At 40.6% G+C, this 17250-nt stretch overlaps 2 protein-coding genes across 2 annotated transcripts in view; both read right to left on the reverse strand.

Moving 5' to 3' along the window:
- The window catches only part of LOC103141207 (glucose-6-phosphate 1-dehydrogenase-like), a 5741-nt gene extending 467 nt beyond the window's left edge, over window positions 1-5274 (reverse strand). Inside the window, exons 1-10 of the mRNA XM_007556734.2 lie at window positions 5061-5274; window positions 4639-4676; window positions 4400-4508; window positions 3111-3328; window positions 2845-3006; window positions 1961-2086; window positions 1721-1814; window positions 1455-1641; window positions 1114-1349; window positions 378-516 (exon numbers count right to left, since the gene is read on the reverse strand). Of these exons, the coding sequence (XP_007556796.1) occupies window positions 378-516; window positions 1114-1349; window positions 1455-1641; window positions 1721-1814; window positions 1961-2086; window positions 2845-3006; window positions 3111-3328; window positions 4400-4508; window positions 4639-4676; window positions 5061-5171 (1420 nt within the window). The 5' untranslated portion in view covers window positions 5172-5274. The remainder of the gene's footprint in view (window positions 1-377; window positions 517-1113; window positions 1350-1454; window positions 1642-1720; window positions 1815-1960; window positions 2087-2844; window positions 3007-3110; window positions 3329-4399; window positions 4509-4638; window positions 4677-5060) is intronic.
- Window positions 5275-5949: 675 nt separating this feature from the next.
- Window positions 5950-16841, reverse strand: LOC103141168 (polypeptide N-acetylgalactosaminyltransferase 6-like). Its single transcript, XM_007556663.2, has 11 exons — window positions 16654-16841; window positions 14911-15416; window positions 14273-14445; window positions 10135-10284; window positions 8605-8839; window positions 8400-8517; window positions 8104-8304; window positions 7879-8010; window positions 7680-7781; window positions 7402-7560; window positions 5950-6436 (listed from the first exon to the last, which is right to left on the reverse strand). The coding sequence occupies exons 2-11, from the start codon at window positions 15387-15389 to the stop codon at window positions 6323-6325; spliced, it is 1863 nt and encodes a 620-aa protein (XP_007556725.1). The 5' UTR covers window positions 15390-15416; window positions 16654-16841; the 3' UTR covers window positions 5950-6322.
- Window positions 16842-17250: the final 409 nt, after the last annotated feature.

Raw genomic sequence — 17250 nt, forward strand, 5'->3', positions numbered from 1 at the left:
TAACACCTGAGCAGTGCCACAGGCTGATCGACTCCATGCCACGCCGCATTGCTGCAGTAATACAGGCCAAAGGAGCCCCAACTAAATACTGAGTGCTGTACATGCTCATACTTTTCATGTTCATACTTTTCAGTTGTCCAACATTTCTATAAATCCTTTGTTTTTATTGGTCTTCAGTAATATTCTAATTTTCTGATATGATGAATTTGAGATTTTCATTTGTTGTCATTTGTAATTATCAAAATTAAACGACATAAACATTTGAAATATATGAGTTTGTATGTAATGTATGAATATAATATACAAGTTTCACTTTTTAAATGGAATTACTGAAATAAATCTACTTTTTCATGGTATTCTAATTTTATGACCAGCACCTGTATATGTAGGACAAAGGTGCAGGTTTTCTTTCTCAATTACAGTAAACGTTGCTGCAGACCTGCGGACAAAGTGCATCTGATTTCCACAGAAGACGTCCAGAATCAGTCTCTCATACGCATCAGGAAGCGTCACATTCTGCAAATACATGTCGGTGCAAAGTTACCAAAAAAAAAAACTAACAGGAAAATTAAAGAAAATCCAAAAAAAAAAGAAATGTCACAGCAAACAGAACAAAAACAATCATGCAAATAAAAATAAAATAAATAGGTTGCATCCTAGGATTCTGCAATGGCTTATTTGTTGACATATTTTTTTTCAATTTTCATGTTTTTTTTTAGTATTAAAAATGTTATGTATTCATCGGCATGTTCTATAAAAGTTATCTCAGGCAAAGTAATAAAAAAAGCTTAATTTTTCTTTCATTGTAGTGACCTAGGAGGAGGTACATTTCAAATATTATAAAATATTATAAGTTTGGAAATATTATATTTCCAAACTTTTTGGTCTTGAAGTTGATTTGTATTCTTTGTGATGTATTGCCTACTTGCAGCTACTTTATTCCAGTAAAGTGTTTTTTTTTCTTCAGTTTTTCAGTTTATTTCTTAAAAAAAAAAAAAAAAAATCCTAAATCCTTTTTTGTGCATTTTCCTCTGTGCTTACTCTAAGTTAAAACTACATCATAGAACCAATAATAGGAGCAGAATTATAGATTAAAACGAAGGTGCTGAGCACCTTGTATCTGCTCTTGTAGGTGAGGTCCAGCTCGGTCTCCTCTGGGCTGAAGAAAACTCCAGGCCTCTTGGTCATCATCTTCAGGTAAATAGCCTCGTCCGGCTGCACCCGGACCACCAACTCGTTTCTCTGACAGCGGTCAGCAAAGATGTCTCCGGGTACGTCCGTGAACTGCAAACGCACCTCGGCTTTCCGCTCGTTCAGGGCTTTACCACAGCGCAGAATGAAAGGAACCCCTGATGGACGACCCAGTTGCGGATAAAAACACGGCAACTCCCGGGAAAATTTAAACAGAGAAAGAGAAGCAATAATGAGGAAAGAAGTCTAGATTGGAGCCTCACCATCCCATCTTTCATTCTGGACGTAGAGCACTGCAGTTGCAAACGTTGGTGTGCAGGAGCCTTTTGGTACTGTGGGATCATCGAGGTAGCCCAGCTTGGCTTCGCCCTCCCCGCCCGGATCTCCCGCGTACTGACCCAGAACCACATCTTCCATGTTAGGAGGAGCTATGCACTTCAGCACCTTCACCTACAGAAAACCAAAAACAATAACGGACATCAGCTTTGCGATGACTCCATAATCTCGTCCCTCACGACGACGCGCCTACCTTCTCGTTCCTCACGTCGTCGGGGCTCGTGGATGCAGGTTTCTCCATTGCAATCAAACAGAGCATCTGAAGCAGGTGGTTCTGCATGACATCTCTACACACACACACGCACGCACACGCACACACACACACACACACACACACACACACACACACACACACACACACACACACACAAACCCCTGCAATCAGAGCAGAGTTCCTGTGAAACTAAAATCTAATTTGTAATGCTTCCTTCACCTAATTATCCCAAAACCATCAAAGTATCCTCCACGGCCCTGAGTGCCAAAGGGCTCCTTGAAGGTGAGCACCACAGAGGCCACACTGTTCCTGTTCCATATGGGTCCAAAAAGGCGATTTCCAAACCTGCAAGAAAGTAAACATAAAAAAAAAAAAAAATAAAAAAAAAATTCTGAAACAAACCACAAGATGGAGGGTTTTCACTTTTACAAGTAGCTGGCTTTCAGGTTAGAAAACACAGCTGGGTAATGAAGGGCTGGATTTCCTCTGATGGATTCCACAAAATAAAAAGTGATTTAAAAATCATCAGAAGTGGGGGAAAAAAAAACGTGTGTACACTTGCATTTGCAAACTCTAAGAACTTATGTCTGAGCCAAAAACAGATCTGCAACAAGCCTGGATGGTAAAAAGCAATGAAGTTACTTCAGCTAATTTAAGAAACTTCACTCTGTCTGGCTGCTTCTTATATTTACAAAATTACAGTTTTAATCATAAATGTAATTATACAGTATCTCTGGAAAAAAAAAATAAAAGATAACAAGCCATTTTTATAACTACTTACCATGTTTTATGGTGTAATTAAAGAAAGACAATCTAATTAGTGCTGCAAGGTTTTAGAAATTTTAAAATAAGAGAAAAAAATATTTTCTGAGAGGAACCAGGTACTTGTGTTCTTTTCATATTAAAATCAATAAAAATGATGTGTATATAAATATATATATATAAGCAAATCATTTTTAGCCTGATGAAGCAGAAAATATTGTGATCTGCTGCCTTATGCTTCCATGTGAAAACTTATTTTTGGGAGGGCAGATTTCATCTCAGCTAAATAACATTTTCACCGTAAATTAGTCGAGCAAATCGAAATAGTGACGCGACGTTACCTGAGGACCATGAGGTTCTGAACCATCTCTTTTCCCAGGTAGTGATCTATGCGGTAGATCTGGTCTTCCTTGAACAGGTTGGAGAGGTGGGCTGAAAGCTCCTGGGAGCTCTGGAGGTCATGACCAAACGGCTTCTCAAAGATGACCCTGTTCCAGCCTCTGCTGTGAACAAACCAGATTAGAAAAAGTAAGCAAAAAAAAAGAAAAAAAAAAGAAAAGAAGAGAGAACGTGCAACGCTGTTTTTCAGGACGGGAAATGTACTGACTTGCAACTCATGCAGTGGTTTCTGATGTTTGTGCTGACATGGTGGTAGACAGTAGGGGGCAGCGCCAGATAGAAGAGACGGTTGGCGGTTTCTCCTCCAGGCAGAAATGACAGATGGCTGTTGAGTCGTTCAAAGGAGCTGCCAACATCATAGCGACCACTCAGGTAGGAGTTCGTCTTGAAGAAGGCTGATAGACTGTCCAGCTCCTCGTCAGTGACCTACCGAAGAAACCTAAAAGTTATCCCTGAAAACACTGAATATGCCTAAAAAGTATTCCCACCCCTCGATCTTCACGTTTTGTCTCTCTGCAACCACAAACGTCAGTGCGTTTATGTGACATTTAAAGACTAAATTGTTGTCTATCTATTTTTAATTATCACTTTGTCCATGAGGGGTCACAGTTCGACTGGTGTCTGTCTTCATCAGCCGTTGGGCGAGAACTTTGGTACACCCTGGACTGTGACTAGTCCATCACGGAGTGAAGCGGAGACACACACAGGCTCAGACTTAAGTCTAATTTAAAATGGCCAGACGAGTTAACATGCATGTTTTTGACTGTGGAAGATGAAAGCAGGAGAAAAAAAAAACACACATGCAAGGGAGAACAAGCTGCATGCAAAAAGGCCCAGGCCAGAACCTGGGTCTCTTCTCTTACACACAGTGTTAGTTCAGCAGTGATACAAACAATCTTACATCCTAAAAATAATATGTTGTTTTTATTTATTTATTTATTTATTTATTTTTTTTTATAAATAAAAAAAGTGCTTAGTGTTTTTAGAATCAGCCACCTGAAAATTGGGAAATCATATGTCCATGTCTCTGCCAGCACTGGACATTGGTGGAAAGCATCTATTAACAGGAATGTTAAATCTTTATTAAGATTTTGGTCTGTACTTTGACTGATCCATTTGAACATATGAACATGCTTTGACATAAACCTTTTCATTGTACCTCTGCGTTAATATTTAGTGTTGATTTACTGCTGGAAGGTGAATGCATGCTCCAGTCTCAAATATTTTTCCACCTCTAACAGGTTTTCCTGTTGGATTATTTGGCTTAATTCATTTCTGATCAATATTGAGAATTTTTGGCATCTTCCGACAGCAGCACTTTCCTCCATGTTTGCCACACTTTTCAGATTTTCATTAGAAAAATCATTAGATATGACAGCATAGTACTTTGTGCTGGTCCAAGTTTGTTGGATCGTAAACAAAAAACTTCTAGGGGTGTGAATACTTTTACAAGGCACTGTCACCTGTAAGAGTGTCTCAACAAAGATGAATAAATACCTTCATATGAGGAAGACATGCCGCCTTAATTTTCTCTACAGTCAGGTCAGAGCGGGCAAATCCCACAATGTAGATGTCCTCTGGGAGCAGGCCATCTTTGAATAACCACCTGAACAACAGGCAGAGTCAATCCAAAGCAGCCATGTGGAACGCTTTGTCCAAGGGTCAAACTCTGAGGTAAACAACTTTCAAGCGGCTCTGCAAGTCAGGTAGGATGTGAGCTGCAGGTTTTCACTCACCACAAAGTCGGGTAGATCTTCTTCTTGGCAAGATCTCCCTGTGCAAACAGTACATATAGTAGCTTTAGTCAAAAGTCTCAGCAGCTTTTACAGTCGGGCACAAAGCAATCAATCATGAGTCCAAAGTAGAGATAAGAGCTGGAAAAAAAAAAAAACAGTCAAAGTCTAGGAGAAAGAAAGAAAAATGTGTTTTGATAAGAAAAAAAGAAAAAAGAAAAAATGTGTTTGACATTTTAACTATCTTCAATTTCCTGACGGTTTTCAGTCTCTCTTTGTACTCATTCATGTTGCAAAATTTACATGTTTTTTCATCTGCTCATTCTCTCATTAGCACAACTTTGTCTTCCAGCACGGTTACAATTTGTTCAAATCCTCAATAGATCTGGCTAAGGACAGTCAAATTATTGTCAGGTTTTACTCACAGACGCCCCCAGGATGATAAATGTGTGTGTGCTGGAATGACTCGACTGCTTGTCTCCATAAAGCTCCTTCCTGAGCTCTCCGAACACCTCCGACCGAGTTAAGGGCTCCATAGTCCTCTCCTGAGCAGCCTGCAGTGACCCTCCAAGTAAATCACAGACTGACCTGCTGAGTTTTACATTTTCACTGTGGCCTTGACAATCTCCGCAACTCTGTGCTGCCACCTATTGCTGCAGAAGGAAATGTATACCTGCTGAAATGCGTGTCATTTCTTTTGGCATGAATTTTTTAGGACACATTCTGTTCTCCGCTTCCTTTCGTTTGAAGGAATCTTTACACTACTTCACATCCAGTTTGGTGATCTTGTGCATTCTGCTAAACTCACATTGCAGGTTTTGTCGGACAAGACAAAAGCCGTTTTCTGGAATGTGTATCTCCAGAGCCACTCCCTACATAAACTTTCAGAAGACATAAATCGGCGCTTCTGAGAAGCTATACGTGCTACATAGATGGAAAACTTCTTGTCAGCATGAAAAGACATTCTTAACACAAAATCTTTAGGTTTTGGTTTAATATCTGTATCAATCATATAAATTTAGTTTATCCTTCAGTATACAAAATATCAGACAATTTTCCCAGATTTTGTGCAAGTATGATAAACAGTCAACAGACCAATTTCACTAGAAAGACATATATTCAAAAATGTGCCTTTGGAAATTGTTTCCTAGATGGTTAACAGAAAATAACTTATTTATAATAAAAAGTTATTTATAAAACATCATAAAATCATAAAAAATATATTTAAAAAAACTAACATTCCATCCTCTTGAGATAAAATATTTCCACATTCATCACCGGACACAACAAAAATCACAATCGCATACGGTTCTCTTTTTTTTTTTTCATATTAGAGTGTAAAACAAGCGAATTAAAGTCATTGCAGTTCGGAGCCTTTTTAAAGCTGCCACTGCTAAATGCAAAGTTCACACATGTCCAAAGATCCCCAAACCACAGTAAGAAGAGTTTCCTGAGTGTCATCCATAAATAAAATAAAAATAGTTATACCCAATTGAGGGTTTTCTGTGTTTTTTCCTAAGCCAGGCATCGTCTCTGTATTGTCCTCCATCTTTTCCTGGTCACCAGTATGGCCACTTGCCCAAAGCTTTCCAGCATGTCCGTTTGGATCTGCAATGCTTCAGCTCTGAGCTGCTGAGTCTGATAACAGGGAGGGGACCAGAGGTCACCTAATGGGCAGACTGAGGGGTCAAGAGAAACTCCATTGCTGGAAGGGATCTGCAGCATTACAGTGGTCCATCTGAACCTGACCCCCTCTCAGCTGTAGGCACCTCCCACTGCTGGGATTCTTCAGAAGACTTTCCTGAAACAAAACAATAAGAAAAAAAGCCACATGAAAGCTCAGCTAAGTGGAATTAAGGCACTGAACAATTGTGTTTATTCAATATATGCAAAAACAGATTTGACATTCTGTTCTCCTTTTCATTAGAAACCCCTGGCACCTTATGCTGCAGCTAGTGAGACTAGCTTAGCATGCACACACTTCTGGGGCTAGGTAGACAACTAATTATTTCGCCATTTTTCTTAAAGGGTACGGAAGTTAAGACCTAAAGCTTTTCTGGTTGTAACTGTTGCGCCATGTTTTTCTGAGCGACGTTGCTAAACAGCTGCTGTCTGGGCTGTACCAGCAGAGGAATGAGGTCCGTCTGGATGAGCTCAAGACTGCAAACCTTTGATGGCTGCTTACAGCCATCGTCTAGAGGAAAGTCGTGTAGACTGGTTTTCTAATGTAGAAAAAGAGAAAATCTTTACAGCATTGCACAAAAAAATGTTGGTTTCTGCAGATAGTTTTACTGATTTTTGATAACATTTAAAGTGTAACGTGCATCTAGGACTGCAGGGAATAGTTGAGGGCTTTGCAGATGTAAGCGAAAGATGCTACTTGTTCTGCTTACTGTCTGTCTAGGAAAACCAAAAATAAATGACATCAGTGCAGGGACATTCTGCAAATCAAGAGTAAACTGAGCTGTAAATGTTTCTAATGTTTCCTTATAAATGCTTCCTGAATACATTTAAAAAATTGAGACATAAAATATTATAGTAAATGTAAGAGTTCATTAAATGTCTGAATATTGTGAACGTTTCCCCATTTCACATTTTATCAGAGCATCATTTTAAACAATTTTGAATAAATTAGGTAAAAAGAGACCTTATAAAAGTTAAAGCTCCATTTGAACAAACCTTATTTTACAAAGCACATAGATGTAAATGTTTGTTGCTGCCCATAACGGTACCCGTGTTGAAGTAAGGATGAGAAGCGTCGCTCACCTCTGTAAAGACCCATTCCTGCTGAGGTGACAAACTGGTCCCCCTCCCCTTCAGCTGGCACAACTCTATCTTCACTGGCTCTGACTGATCGTTGGCATGGAGACACAGCTGCTTCCCGATGTTGTGACGCAGCTCTTTGTGGGACGAATACTCAAAGTACTACAAATACAATCATCTAGTTAGAACCGACCAAAATAGATAACATCTGATCATCTTCAAATCTTTTTTCTTTTTCTTTTTTTTCTCCATTTCCTGCTAGTAAATGAGAGATCCTGTACCTGGTTTCCTCCCATGTTGTGACACGGGTACATGATCACAGCTTTACCCCCCTGGTTGTTCTCGCCAACATCCAGGCAGGTTTTAGATCCAGAGTTTCTGATCTATGACAAACATGGACACGAATCGAGGAGAACGCAAACTGAGCAGTGCGTCTAACATAGTTCATCACATTGTTTGTGTTCAGAAAAATCGACTCACTGATCCGAATTTTTCTGGCTTTAGGTCAGGAATGAAGATTTCTGGGTAGATGGTGTTCAAGTACCAGGTGAAGTTCTTGCAGTGAAGCCTGTTCCTCAGGTTGAGGCGATCAGAGATGTCTCCATATTTATTCTATTGTAAAACAACAACAAAAAAACTGGTTAGCGGTCAAAACATGACAAGTCGTATTGGAGCTAGATGGTGGAGAGGAATTAGAAGACAGACCTCACTGGCCATCACTGCAGCGTTTTTGTTGCGCCGATAGAAGATCTTCTTGAAATCATCCATCCAGACTTCGGCCAGGCGCACCTGGTTGCGAGTGATGACCTCGGTGCCCTTGGGGAAGGTGTGCGGACTTTTGGTGCGGAAAACATGGCCCACCACCGAGCAGGGAATGATCTCCAGCTGACCCCCGCACTGCCACACCTTCACACATAAATGTTTGCAGAAAATGTCAAGGTAACTTAATGATTAATGTGGGAGAGGAAGGACGAGGGGGGGAACAGATAAGAGACACTGACCCTGAAGGACATTTCCACATTTTCTCCGCCCCAGATCTCCATCTTGTCATCATACGTTCCGATGTGCTCAAAGTACTTCTTTGAGATTGAGAAAAGGCCTCCGGCAAAAGTAGGTGTTCTGAAATTTTCATGAGCAGATCCAAAGGCTTTAGGTGTTTAAATGATTCAGACCTTTAAACAGCGGAAACAACATGATCCATCTTACTTTACAGGGTAGGTTTCGTCCTTGCGCAGCCTCTTTGCCTCCTCGGGTATCGGCTCCCAGCCGAACGTCAGGCTCCAGTCGAAGTTTCCCCGGTTGTACGCGCGGTTGGTGGCCACGGGTTTGTTGAACTGAAAGGAGTTCAGGTCGATGGTGGTGATCTCTGGGCTGACCACGGCGGTGGGTTCCTCAACTATCCGGGCCAGGAGAGGCTCCAACCAGCCGTGAAAACACTCACCTGACCATGAATAGAAGGGAAAGAAAAGACATACATTTTTCTACAAATGCCCTTTTGCACAAGCTAGCATACTTTTCTGATGGCAAGTTTACATTCTCTCATTACACCCATGAATTTACTACGAAGTATTTTTAGAATATATCATAGAAACAATTATTAACTTTTATGAATTTTCCAAAACAAGAATTGGGTTCGAATTTATGGTGATTTTCTTAAACTCACAAGGGTCAAAGCGATGCACACAAACTCTAAAATACTTCTTAGTGTGTTGCAGAGAAACCAAAGACTTGCCATCAATGAGGCTCCTTTAACCTTTCTTCCCATCAAAAATAAGAGCGTTTTGTTTAAACTGGTTGATTTCCTGTGAAATCAACGAGGCTTCAACATAATTTATTTATTTCCAAAAGTGTTCAGGTAGGTGCTACTCCAGAGGCTTAATGTTGGCCTCCTGAAACCATCCAATCAAAACCAGCTTTGATTTGTGTGTGTGGAAGGATGGAGACAATGACTTCAACCATCTGACTAAGACTTTCAAGTTCAGATAAAAAGAAATTGGTTAAGATGTTCAGGAACGGACTAAAAACTTCAATGCTTCAGTCTCTTGCAGAAGAGACTGCAAGAACTTCAGCTTACCAAGAAGCTGAAGTTCTTGGTAAGTTTTTGGTCGTCCAACAACACAAAGATTGACAAATAACAAGAACGTTTGTAGGAGTCAGTCCTAACCGAGAAGCATGGTGGTGACAGCAACATGCTAAAGTTCTCTTTTTCTGCCATTGGTGCTGTAGCACTGCACAAAGTGGACAGGATAATGAAAAGCATTCTGTAACGTTGCCTCAGGTAACGTTACAGGTAAACCTGTGTTTAAATGGCGGAATTTAAATGAATTTAAATTAATTTAAATGAACTTTCAGTATTTGACAAAGAAAACATGGTAGAAACAAGCATGCATGGGTATTTTTGTTGCAGACATTGATCCAAACATTAGAGGGTATTGTAGTTACATTTTCATATATTTGAAATCCTGCTATATATTAGCAGTAAAATTCAAATTTGTGCACCCACTTCTTGCTTTGAAAAATCTGTAAAGTCAGTACCGCTGAGATTATGTACATTTATCGCAACTCTACTGCCAACAATGTCGATTTAGGGTTCAAGTTCATGCCGGATATTTAAAGCTCAACCACTTTGTTTCACGGTATCCGCTACTGTCACTTCAGGTGACTGTATGCAACCCAACACACTGCCTGCATCTCGTGCATTGCAGCCGACCGCATTGTGTGCGAAGGTTTCCTTACAGTGCGCATCAAGGAAGGTGAGCACTTCAGCCGTAGCAATGCTGGCTCCCAGCAGCCTGGCTGTGATGAGGCCTTTCCTCTCGGGCTGCCTGACAACTCGGACGATCTTAAACTGCTCCACAAACAACTCCAGCTTCTCCTTCAGGTGGTCTGTAAGATAAAAAAAAAAGAAGTGTGTTAGAACAGCTCTTTACGGGAAGTTACGATGCACATCAGTTGTGGCACATGAGCAACAAGCCTTCGGTCTGTATGATTGAACACCTCGCTGACGAGAAGACGTAAAAGTCAAACGTTCGTCAGGCTTAGACCGACAAAAGCAGCAAAGTGGAAACGCTTCGGGTAAAAGTGGATAAAACTTCCCCTCTGAAAGCTTTTGTGGCCACAATAAGCGGCACATATTTCTCAGCTGAGCAAACTCCGCGGCCACAAGCAACGAAGTTCTGCAGCAGAGAGCTGGAGCTCTAGCAACTAGAAAGAGAAGTCAGAGGAAAGGAGGAAACGTCTGCATGCAGCTGGGAGGAAAACAGTTATAGATTATTTCATGGCTCAATAAATAAGACAACATTTATTAATAAAAGATCATCAGGTTGCAGCATGAATGACTTGTTTTTATATGAGCTTTGAAAAAGTATTCATGTCACTTGAAATGATCAGGTTTTATGTGATAAATCAAAATAAAGTAGGACATAATTGTAAAGTGGGAGGAAAATTATGCACGAGTTTAAAATTGTTTAATAAAAAAATTTAAACATTTGGGTTACATGCAAGCTTGTCAGGATATTGTAGAAACATCCATCGCTGTGATTATGACTGAAAATATTTGGTTTACGTCTCTACACCCTGAATTTCCCAACACTTCCTCTTTGCAAAACAGCTTCAGCTCAGTCGGAGTGGTTGGAGAGCATCTGTCATTCTGAAATTCATCACAGATTCTCCATATCGAATTAGATCCAGGATTTGACTGGGACATTCTCAAGAATAAATATTTTGAGTTAAGCCACGACATACTGTGGGAAGAATATTCCCTCCCTCTTTTATAAAGTATTAAACCCTAGACCTTATGAATAGATGAATAATTTTGCAAAGAACTATATGTACAGAACAATAAAAAAGGCAGAATCTTTAGTTTTTGGTGCAATCATACGAATCCTGAACATGACACGAATATAAAAATAATAAGACAGTGATTTTCTGTTTCTTTTACATTTCTTTGTTTCAGCACTTTGTATCAGTTACAAGAAAAAAAAAGACAAAGTTGATTGTTAAAACAGTCACACATAGAGGCTTAAAGTTCAAGTTTTCAGGAAAGTCTCATGTCCAACTCAAATCAGAAATAGCATCCCATCTCGCTCATGTTTTACGTTCACAGTGTCATAAAATTCTTAATACCTCTCATGTATTTAGTGGCAGGTCCTTTTCATGTTCTTCTATTGTAAGAAAGTTCTCACATGGAGTATTACAGATCACTTAACAGAAGAACAATGTCAGCTAATAATCATCTACTGTCAAATACTGTATAATGTTACACATCCCCACTAGATTTTCCAGTTTTGTTTTTTTTAACATTTCTTTGGTTGTCTTGTCCTGTTTCTTACAGATTGCACTTTAACCCGGCTCTATCTGAACAAATGCAGCAGAAAATTAGCTTACTAGTGGCACACAGTTTTTTTTTTTATTTTATTATTACTATTCTCTTAAAACTGCAGGCTTTTCCAAAGGAATTGTACTGTAAATATAGCCACTGTTTTAACATCCCAGTCGGATGTGGATTTGTTTAAAATGGTAGTTACTTGTAAAGGAGATTCGGGAGTTGAATGAACAAATTATTAAAAACAAAGACATGCTGATGTAGATACAGAAAGAAATAGAGATAAACAGAAAGACAGGACAGAAAGGAAAAAAAAAACAACAACAAAGAAACAGAAAGGAACACCCTGATTCTTTCCTCCGTCTCTAGAAGGTTTGCATTATTTAGACAGGATTATTTTCGTGGCAATATGCATTTCATATGATCATCAGCAGCATGTTATACGAGAATATTTACTTTAACAAAGGAAATTTGTCTCTTGCATCTAAAAAGGTCAACATGTTCCTGCAAGGTGCCCTGGCCCTCGAATTTGAATTTGCAGCACCTATCTCCAGTAAAACACAAATTCTTGTGGCGCTGCTGTAGACGTGGTCGCCTTTTTCCAAATCAATCTCACTTCGAGTCCCAGTTATTTGTACAACCTGTTTCCTACAGAGTGAGTCGGCTGCTGAAATCCTAAGTAAACATGATTCTGGGTCACCTTTCACAGTGTAAGAAGGCAGTTGATATTATAGGGTCTCAGACAATGAATGATACTGTTTAAATAGCCACACATAACCGGATCCTGGGAGGATATCGTTTCCCTCCTCCAGCGTTTTGTTTGTTGGACGGCTGACGCTAAGCATGTGGACCGTTAATGCAGGATGAAAACAAACCAGTATGCTTGGCTTATGCTCAAAAAAAAAAAAAAAAAAAATCAACATCGTTATCGTCCAATGACAAAGGAAAGCAGAGCAGGATAAAGATGATAAAGCATGAGACACTGATATTAGCTGCACTTTCACAGTAAATGCAACACACTATTTTTCAAGGAACAGAGTGAGGATTGACCTGAGGACCTTTTCTGTGCGTTGGCATCACATTTGAAGCGGGCTGATGTGTTTATGTTGACGATCTGAATCCCAGTGTTATTGGAAGTAGATGGGAATTAATGGGATAGTGCAGCATGTTTTAGTAAACATAATAATATAGGCCAACTGATTGTTTTATGCTTAGTTGCAGATATTAAAAAAAAAAATGTTATTTCTCAGTCTGTTTTCACAAAGATTCACAATTTGGAGCTGATTACACCAAATACGACAGTGGGACTGAAAACACGTTTTGTGACGGCAGTAACCAGAACAAATAATTTAGTCAAGCTAAATAAATATCTGCAATATTGATATATGAATGACATTATGCTTACGAGTTACTCTACTGTTCTGTGAGTATAGTTGAAGATGCAGATGTTAAGAGTTCACAGAACATCTGCAGCGTTAGCAGAAAAGGTTAAGACCATGTCTGAAAAAGACAACAGACCTTTGTGGCAAAAACAGGGGAATGGTCAATATTCTGAGAAATCATTTACCTTTAAAGAAAACTTTAAAGGAACCTAATGTCTCCAGGGTAAAGGATGACGACCCCAGACAATGTGAACGAATAATAATAATAATAACATCTAATCAGAGATTCCTACTTTTAATATATGCTGACCCTGATTGCCAACCTAAGCGCTTAAAGAAAACCGATACTAAAATCACACAGCAAAATTTCATTCAAATCAGCACACAACATCACATGACGCGATTGTGCCATTTAGTTTACTCAGTGCCTGTAGTCTAAGTTTTACCTTGTCTGCCTCGGATATTTATCCCATTAAAAAGGTTTTAAAATATACTGTTTAATTTATTATATGCTTATAATATGCTCGACATTTTCAAGCAGCTGCAGTTAGCATGCTTAATCCTTGTTATAATTTCTATCAATCATAATTCATCTTGTAACAACACAACACTTGTGGGACCAACTTCTCTTTCTGTGGTTTCTCCCTCACACAGTAAACTATTTGAGAACAGCGAAAGGAAGGTGCAGCACGCAACACAGTCTCTCTTTAGCTAAATACTACTGTAAAAGTAAGATAAAGAAATAAAACAAAATAAAAAAATTAAACGTTGACAAAAAGGCTGCAAAGCAAAAACGTAGCCATGCCACAAAACAACAGTCTACAAATAGTAAGTTTAAGCTTGATGTACGAAATTAAGTAGGTGTAATAACTTTTTGTGCTTTCTAAAAATGGCAGCACAGAGGCTACATTTAGTTACCCACACCGTCTTCTGGCACTTCTGCATTAGATTGATGGGTTTTGTTCCTGTTATTTCTGAACCACTTCTGCTCAGTAATAACTAATAAAATCTGAAGAGGAGAATGAATCATTGACTAAGGTGCAGCTCTGGATTATTTCCTGTGTGAAAATGTGAATTTGCACTGCGGGTTTGCTGCAGTACCCCTCAGCCTGACATTTACTTTCCATTCCGTTCCCATTTGCTCATCTTCCACATGTCTCAATGTTACCTGCAACGCTGGCATCGTCAACCAAGATGATCTCCTTCAGCAAGATGGCGGGAGATGTGTGCAGGACGCTGTAGACCGTCCGGAGGAGCGTGGACCAGGCCTCATTGTGGAAGACAATGATGACGCTGGTGGTGGGCAGAGGAGGGCAGTGAGGAAACTTCCTGTCCACACACCTGGAGAAAGAGAAGGAGGCATATCTGATGAAATGAAAGTCACACAAGGTCTCCCACGTCAACACATAGGAGACGAGTGTTTTCGGATATTCTGTTTTTTTTTTCATGGTTGTAGTTTGAAATGTATTAGCGAAGTGCATTGTGAAAAGTAGTTTTGGCATCCTGCAAAAAGGAAATGCAAAGGTTTACAGTCTGGGTGTGTGCATGTGAGCCTGGGAGTATTTACTCTGACGTGTCGGTCTCTGTTATTGCACACTGAGACGTTTAGCAACGTGGGCTTACTAAGCCCTGGAGGTTATTAAGAAAAATTGTGAAAACGTCTGTAAATCATTGACCTGGGTGAGCATGGCTCTCTCTGAGATTGAGACAGAGCTGTATCCTCTCATGTCTGCATGTCAACACCGTCGTTTGCACAATGGCAATTAGCACAGCCAATAAAAGATTAGCTTAAAGACTTTGGCTTACTCCGGCGGTCTAGTGTCGTCCCCGAGATTGCGGCTGAGTGAGATCCGGTCGCTGGCAAACTGGTTGAAGCAATGGCGTGTCATGCCCTCCTCCTTCTCCTTCTCCTCCTCCGGCGTCATGTTGTCCTTCACAAACGCTCTCCCGTCGGCCCCGGGGCTTTGAGGGTCCTGCGGCGGTCTCTCCAGGTGAGGTCTGAGCTCAGCCTGAGAGTAAAATCCGGAGGGGCATTTAACGTCCTCCGTGGGCTGCGCCTGCACCGGCGGGGCCTGCGGAGCTCCGATCTGGAAGCCCATGTTGTTCACAGCATTCCGGACCATGACCATAACCTCATCCCGTTTGTGGGCCAGGTCCTGCAGCCAGGGGTCTCCGGAGTTTGAGGAGCTGACGTCCCTCTGGAGAACCACCAGGATCACCAAGAAAAGAGTTCCCCCGAGGAGGACCAGCTTCAGGGGAGACAGACGCCGGCGTATCAGACGCATGTTTCAGATGGGCCGATCCCTTGGAGGCTGTGAAACAGGAAAGCACAGAAATTCTCTTGAGTTTGCCTCCTTGGCAACTGCTAAAGGCCACCACTTACATCAAGGCCTTTCAACAACACGCTCTCCTGTTACCATTACCCGCCTTTTACCTGGTATACATTCACTAACCTTTTTCTGGATGAAACCAAAGATGTCAAAGCAGGAGAGGGGGGTAAAAAAAAAAAAAAGAAAAAAAAAACCTTCAAACCGGTTTGTGCGTCTCAGCAAGTGTCATAGCAGCTGGTGATCAAGTCAACCCTGATCCTCCTCCTTCCTCCTTCCTCCCCCTCCTCCCTCCAGGTCCCACAGGGCGAGCACGGAGAGCAGGGAGGTGGTGAGAGTGAACAAACACACCACACCTCTCAGCAAACACCTGAACTCACCTTCTCTGTGGCCACAGCCTGCCAGGACCCACGTGGCAGCAGGTGAGGCTCCCACACCAGTTAATAAGTGACACGCACTTTGTTTTTAATCTCAACAGGCCAATCCACCTCATTGCTTAATGACTGGCTGTCATTTGCAACAGGAACTAAGATCTGCTACGTGGAGCGTGACACAACTTCAACCAGCTTTTTGTACAATAGCAGCCTGTTTCCTGCTGAGTGAAACAGGATATATCACTGCGAAGTAGGACATCTGGATGTCCTCTGGTGATCACTGTCCAAGAGAAGACTCACTCTTACTTGGTCATAATTAATTTAATATATTCTCAGGCCAGCTGGGCTTCGTAATTGATTCAGGGGGACACTTCAGTGTTCAAGAAAAGTCTGGTCTGAGCCGTCTAAGGCGCCCCTTGTGCACTTCGATGACAAAATTAAACTACTTCCATGAGTTGAAATATATCTGACTTTACTGTATGTGGCAACAGTTTCATCTGTTTGTTTGTTTGTTTTTTCCAGTAACTGATAGATATTCCACAGATTCAGCACACTGTGGTCTATAAGATATTAATAGATAAGGGAAAAAAAGACGACAGAGTTTTTAGCTCTTAACGTTTCACATCTAAAATGAAAGAGGAAGAGTTGGTGACAAATGTCCTGCTTTCAGTGACTGAAGATCACAGAGCAGCTTCTATTTACCACGTTTTACTGTCAAATGTGACAGCAAAGCCTCACATTTGACATATAAAGCGTCAGACAGAGAACCGGGTTTTCTTATCGATACCAATCGGGGTCCATTACACCTATGAAGTTTAAAAAAAAAATAAAAAAAAGTCGCCACTTACTTTAATGAAAAGAGCAAAGCTGTCCACACCTGCTCTCTGCTCGACGAGGTGCTCCTCCTCGGCTTGTGCGTTAAGCTGCCAGATCAGCAGCCACGTTTCTTCTCACCGACTTTGTAGGTGACAGCCGACCGGTCTCCTGTCTGTTGTTTTCAGCTCATGAACAGGTGCCATTTTTACAAGATAATAATTAGTTGAAGTGAGTCCCCTGCTGGTGGATTGCGTCCAGAACTGCAGAGCATCACATGGCAGAGAGATCACATAGTTAGTGAATCATAATAAGGTTTCTTAGTTTGAAACTCATAGACGATAGCAAATCCAGACTGATATTGGCCAAGAATTTATTCCTGTTCATTTGAAATTATTCTTTAGATTAATGAAGCTAAGTTTCTTGGTTAATTTGAGTTTTGAGTAAAACCATCTAAACAAATAAAGATTCAAATAAATAAATAAAAAAAGATTATAGACTTCTCATTACAGAGCCATTACAGATTGCGCATCCATGTCCTATTTGGGTAAAGTTGAGTGTAAGGAAGAAGTGTAAGGGCGGAAAGGTCCACAAGCAATCCGGCAGAGGGGGCCCTAGTCTGTCTGAAGAAT

This window comes from Poecilia formosa, unplaced genomic scaffold (assembly GCF_000485575.1).
Source record: "Poecilia formosa unplaced genomic scaffold, Poecilia_formosa-5.1.2 Scaffold80, whole genome shotgun sequence".
Taxonomy (NCBI): Eukaryota; Metazoa; Chordata; class Actinopteri; order Cyprinodontiformes; family Poeciliidae; genus Poecilia; species Poecilia formosa.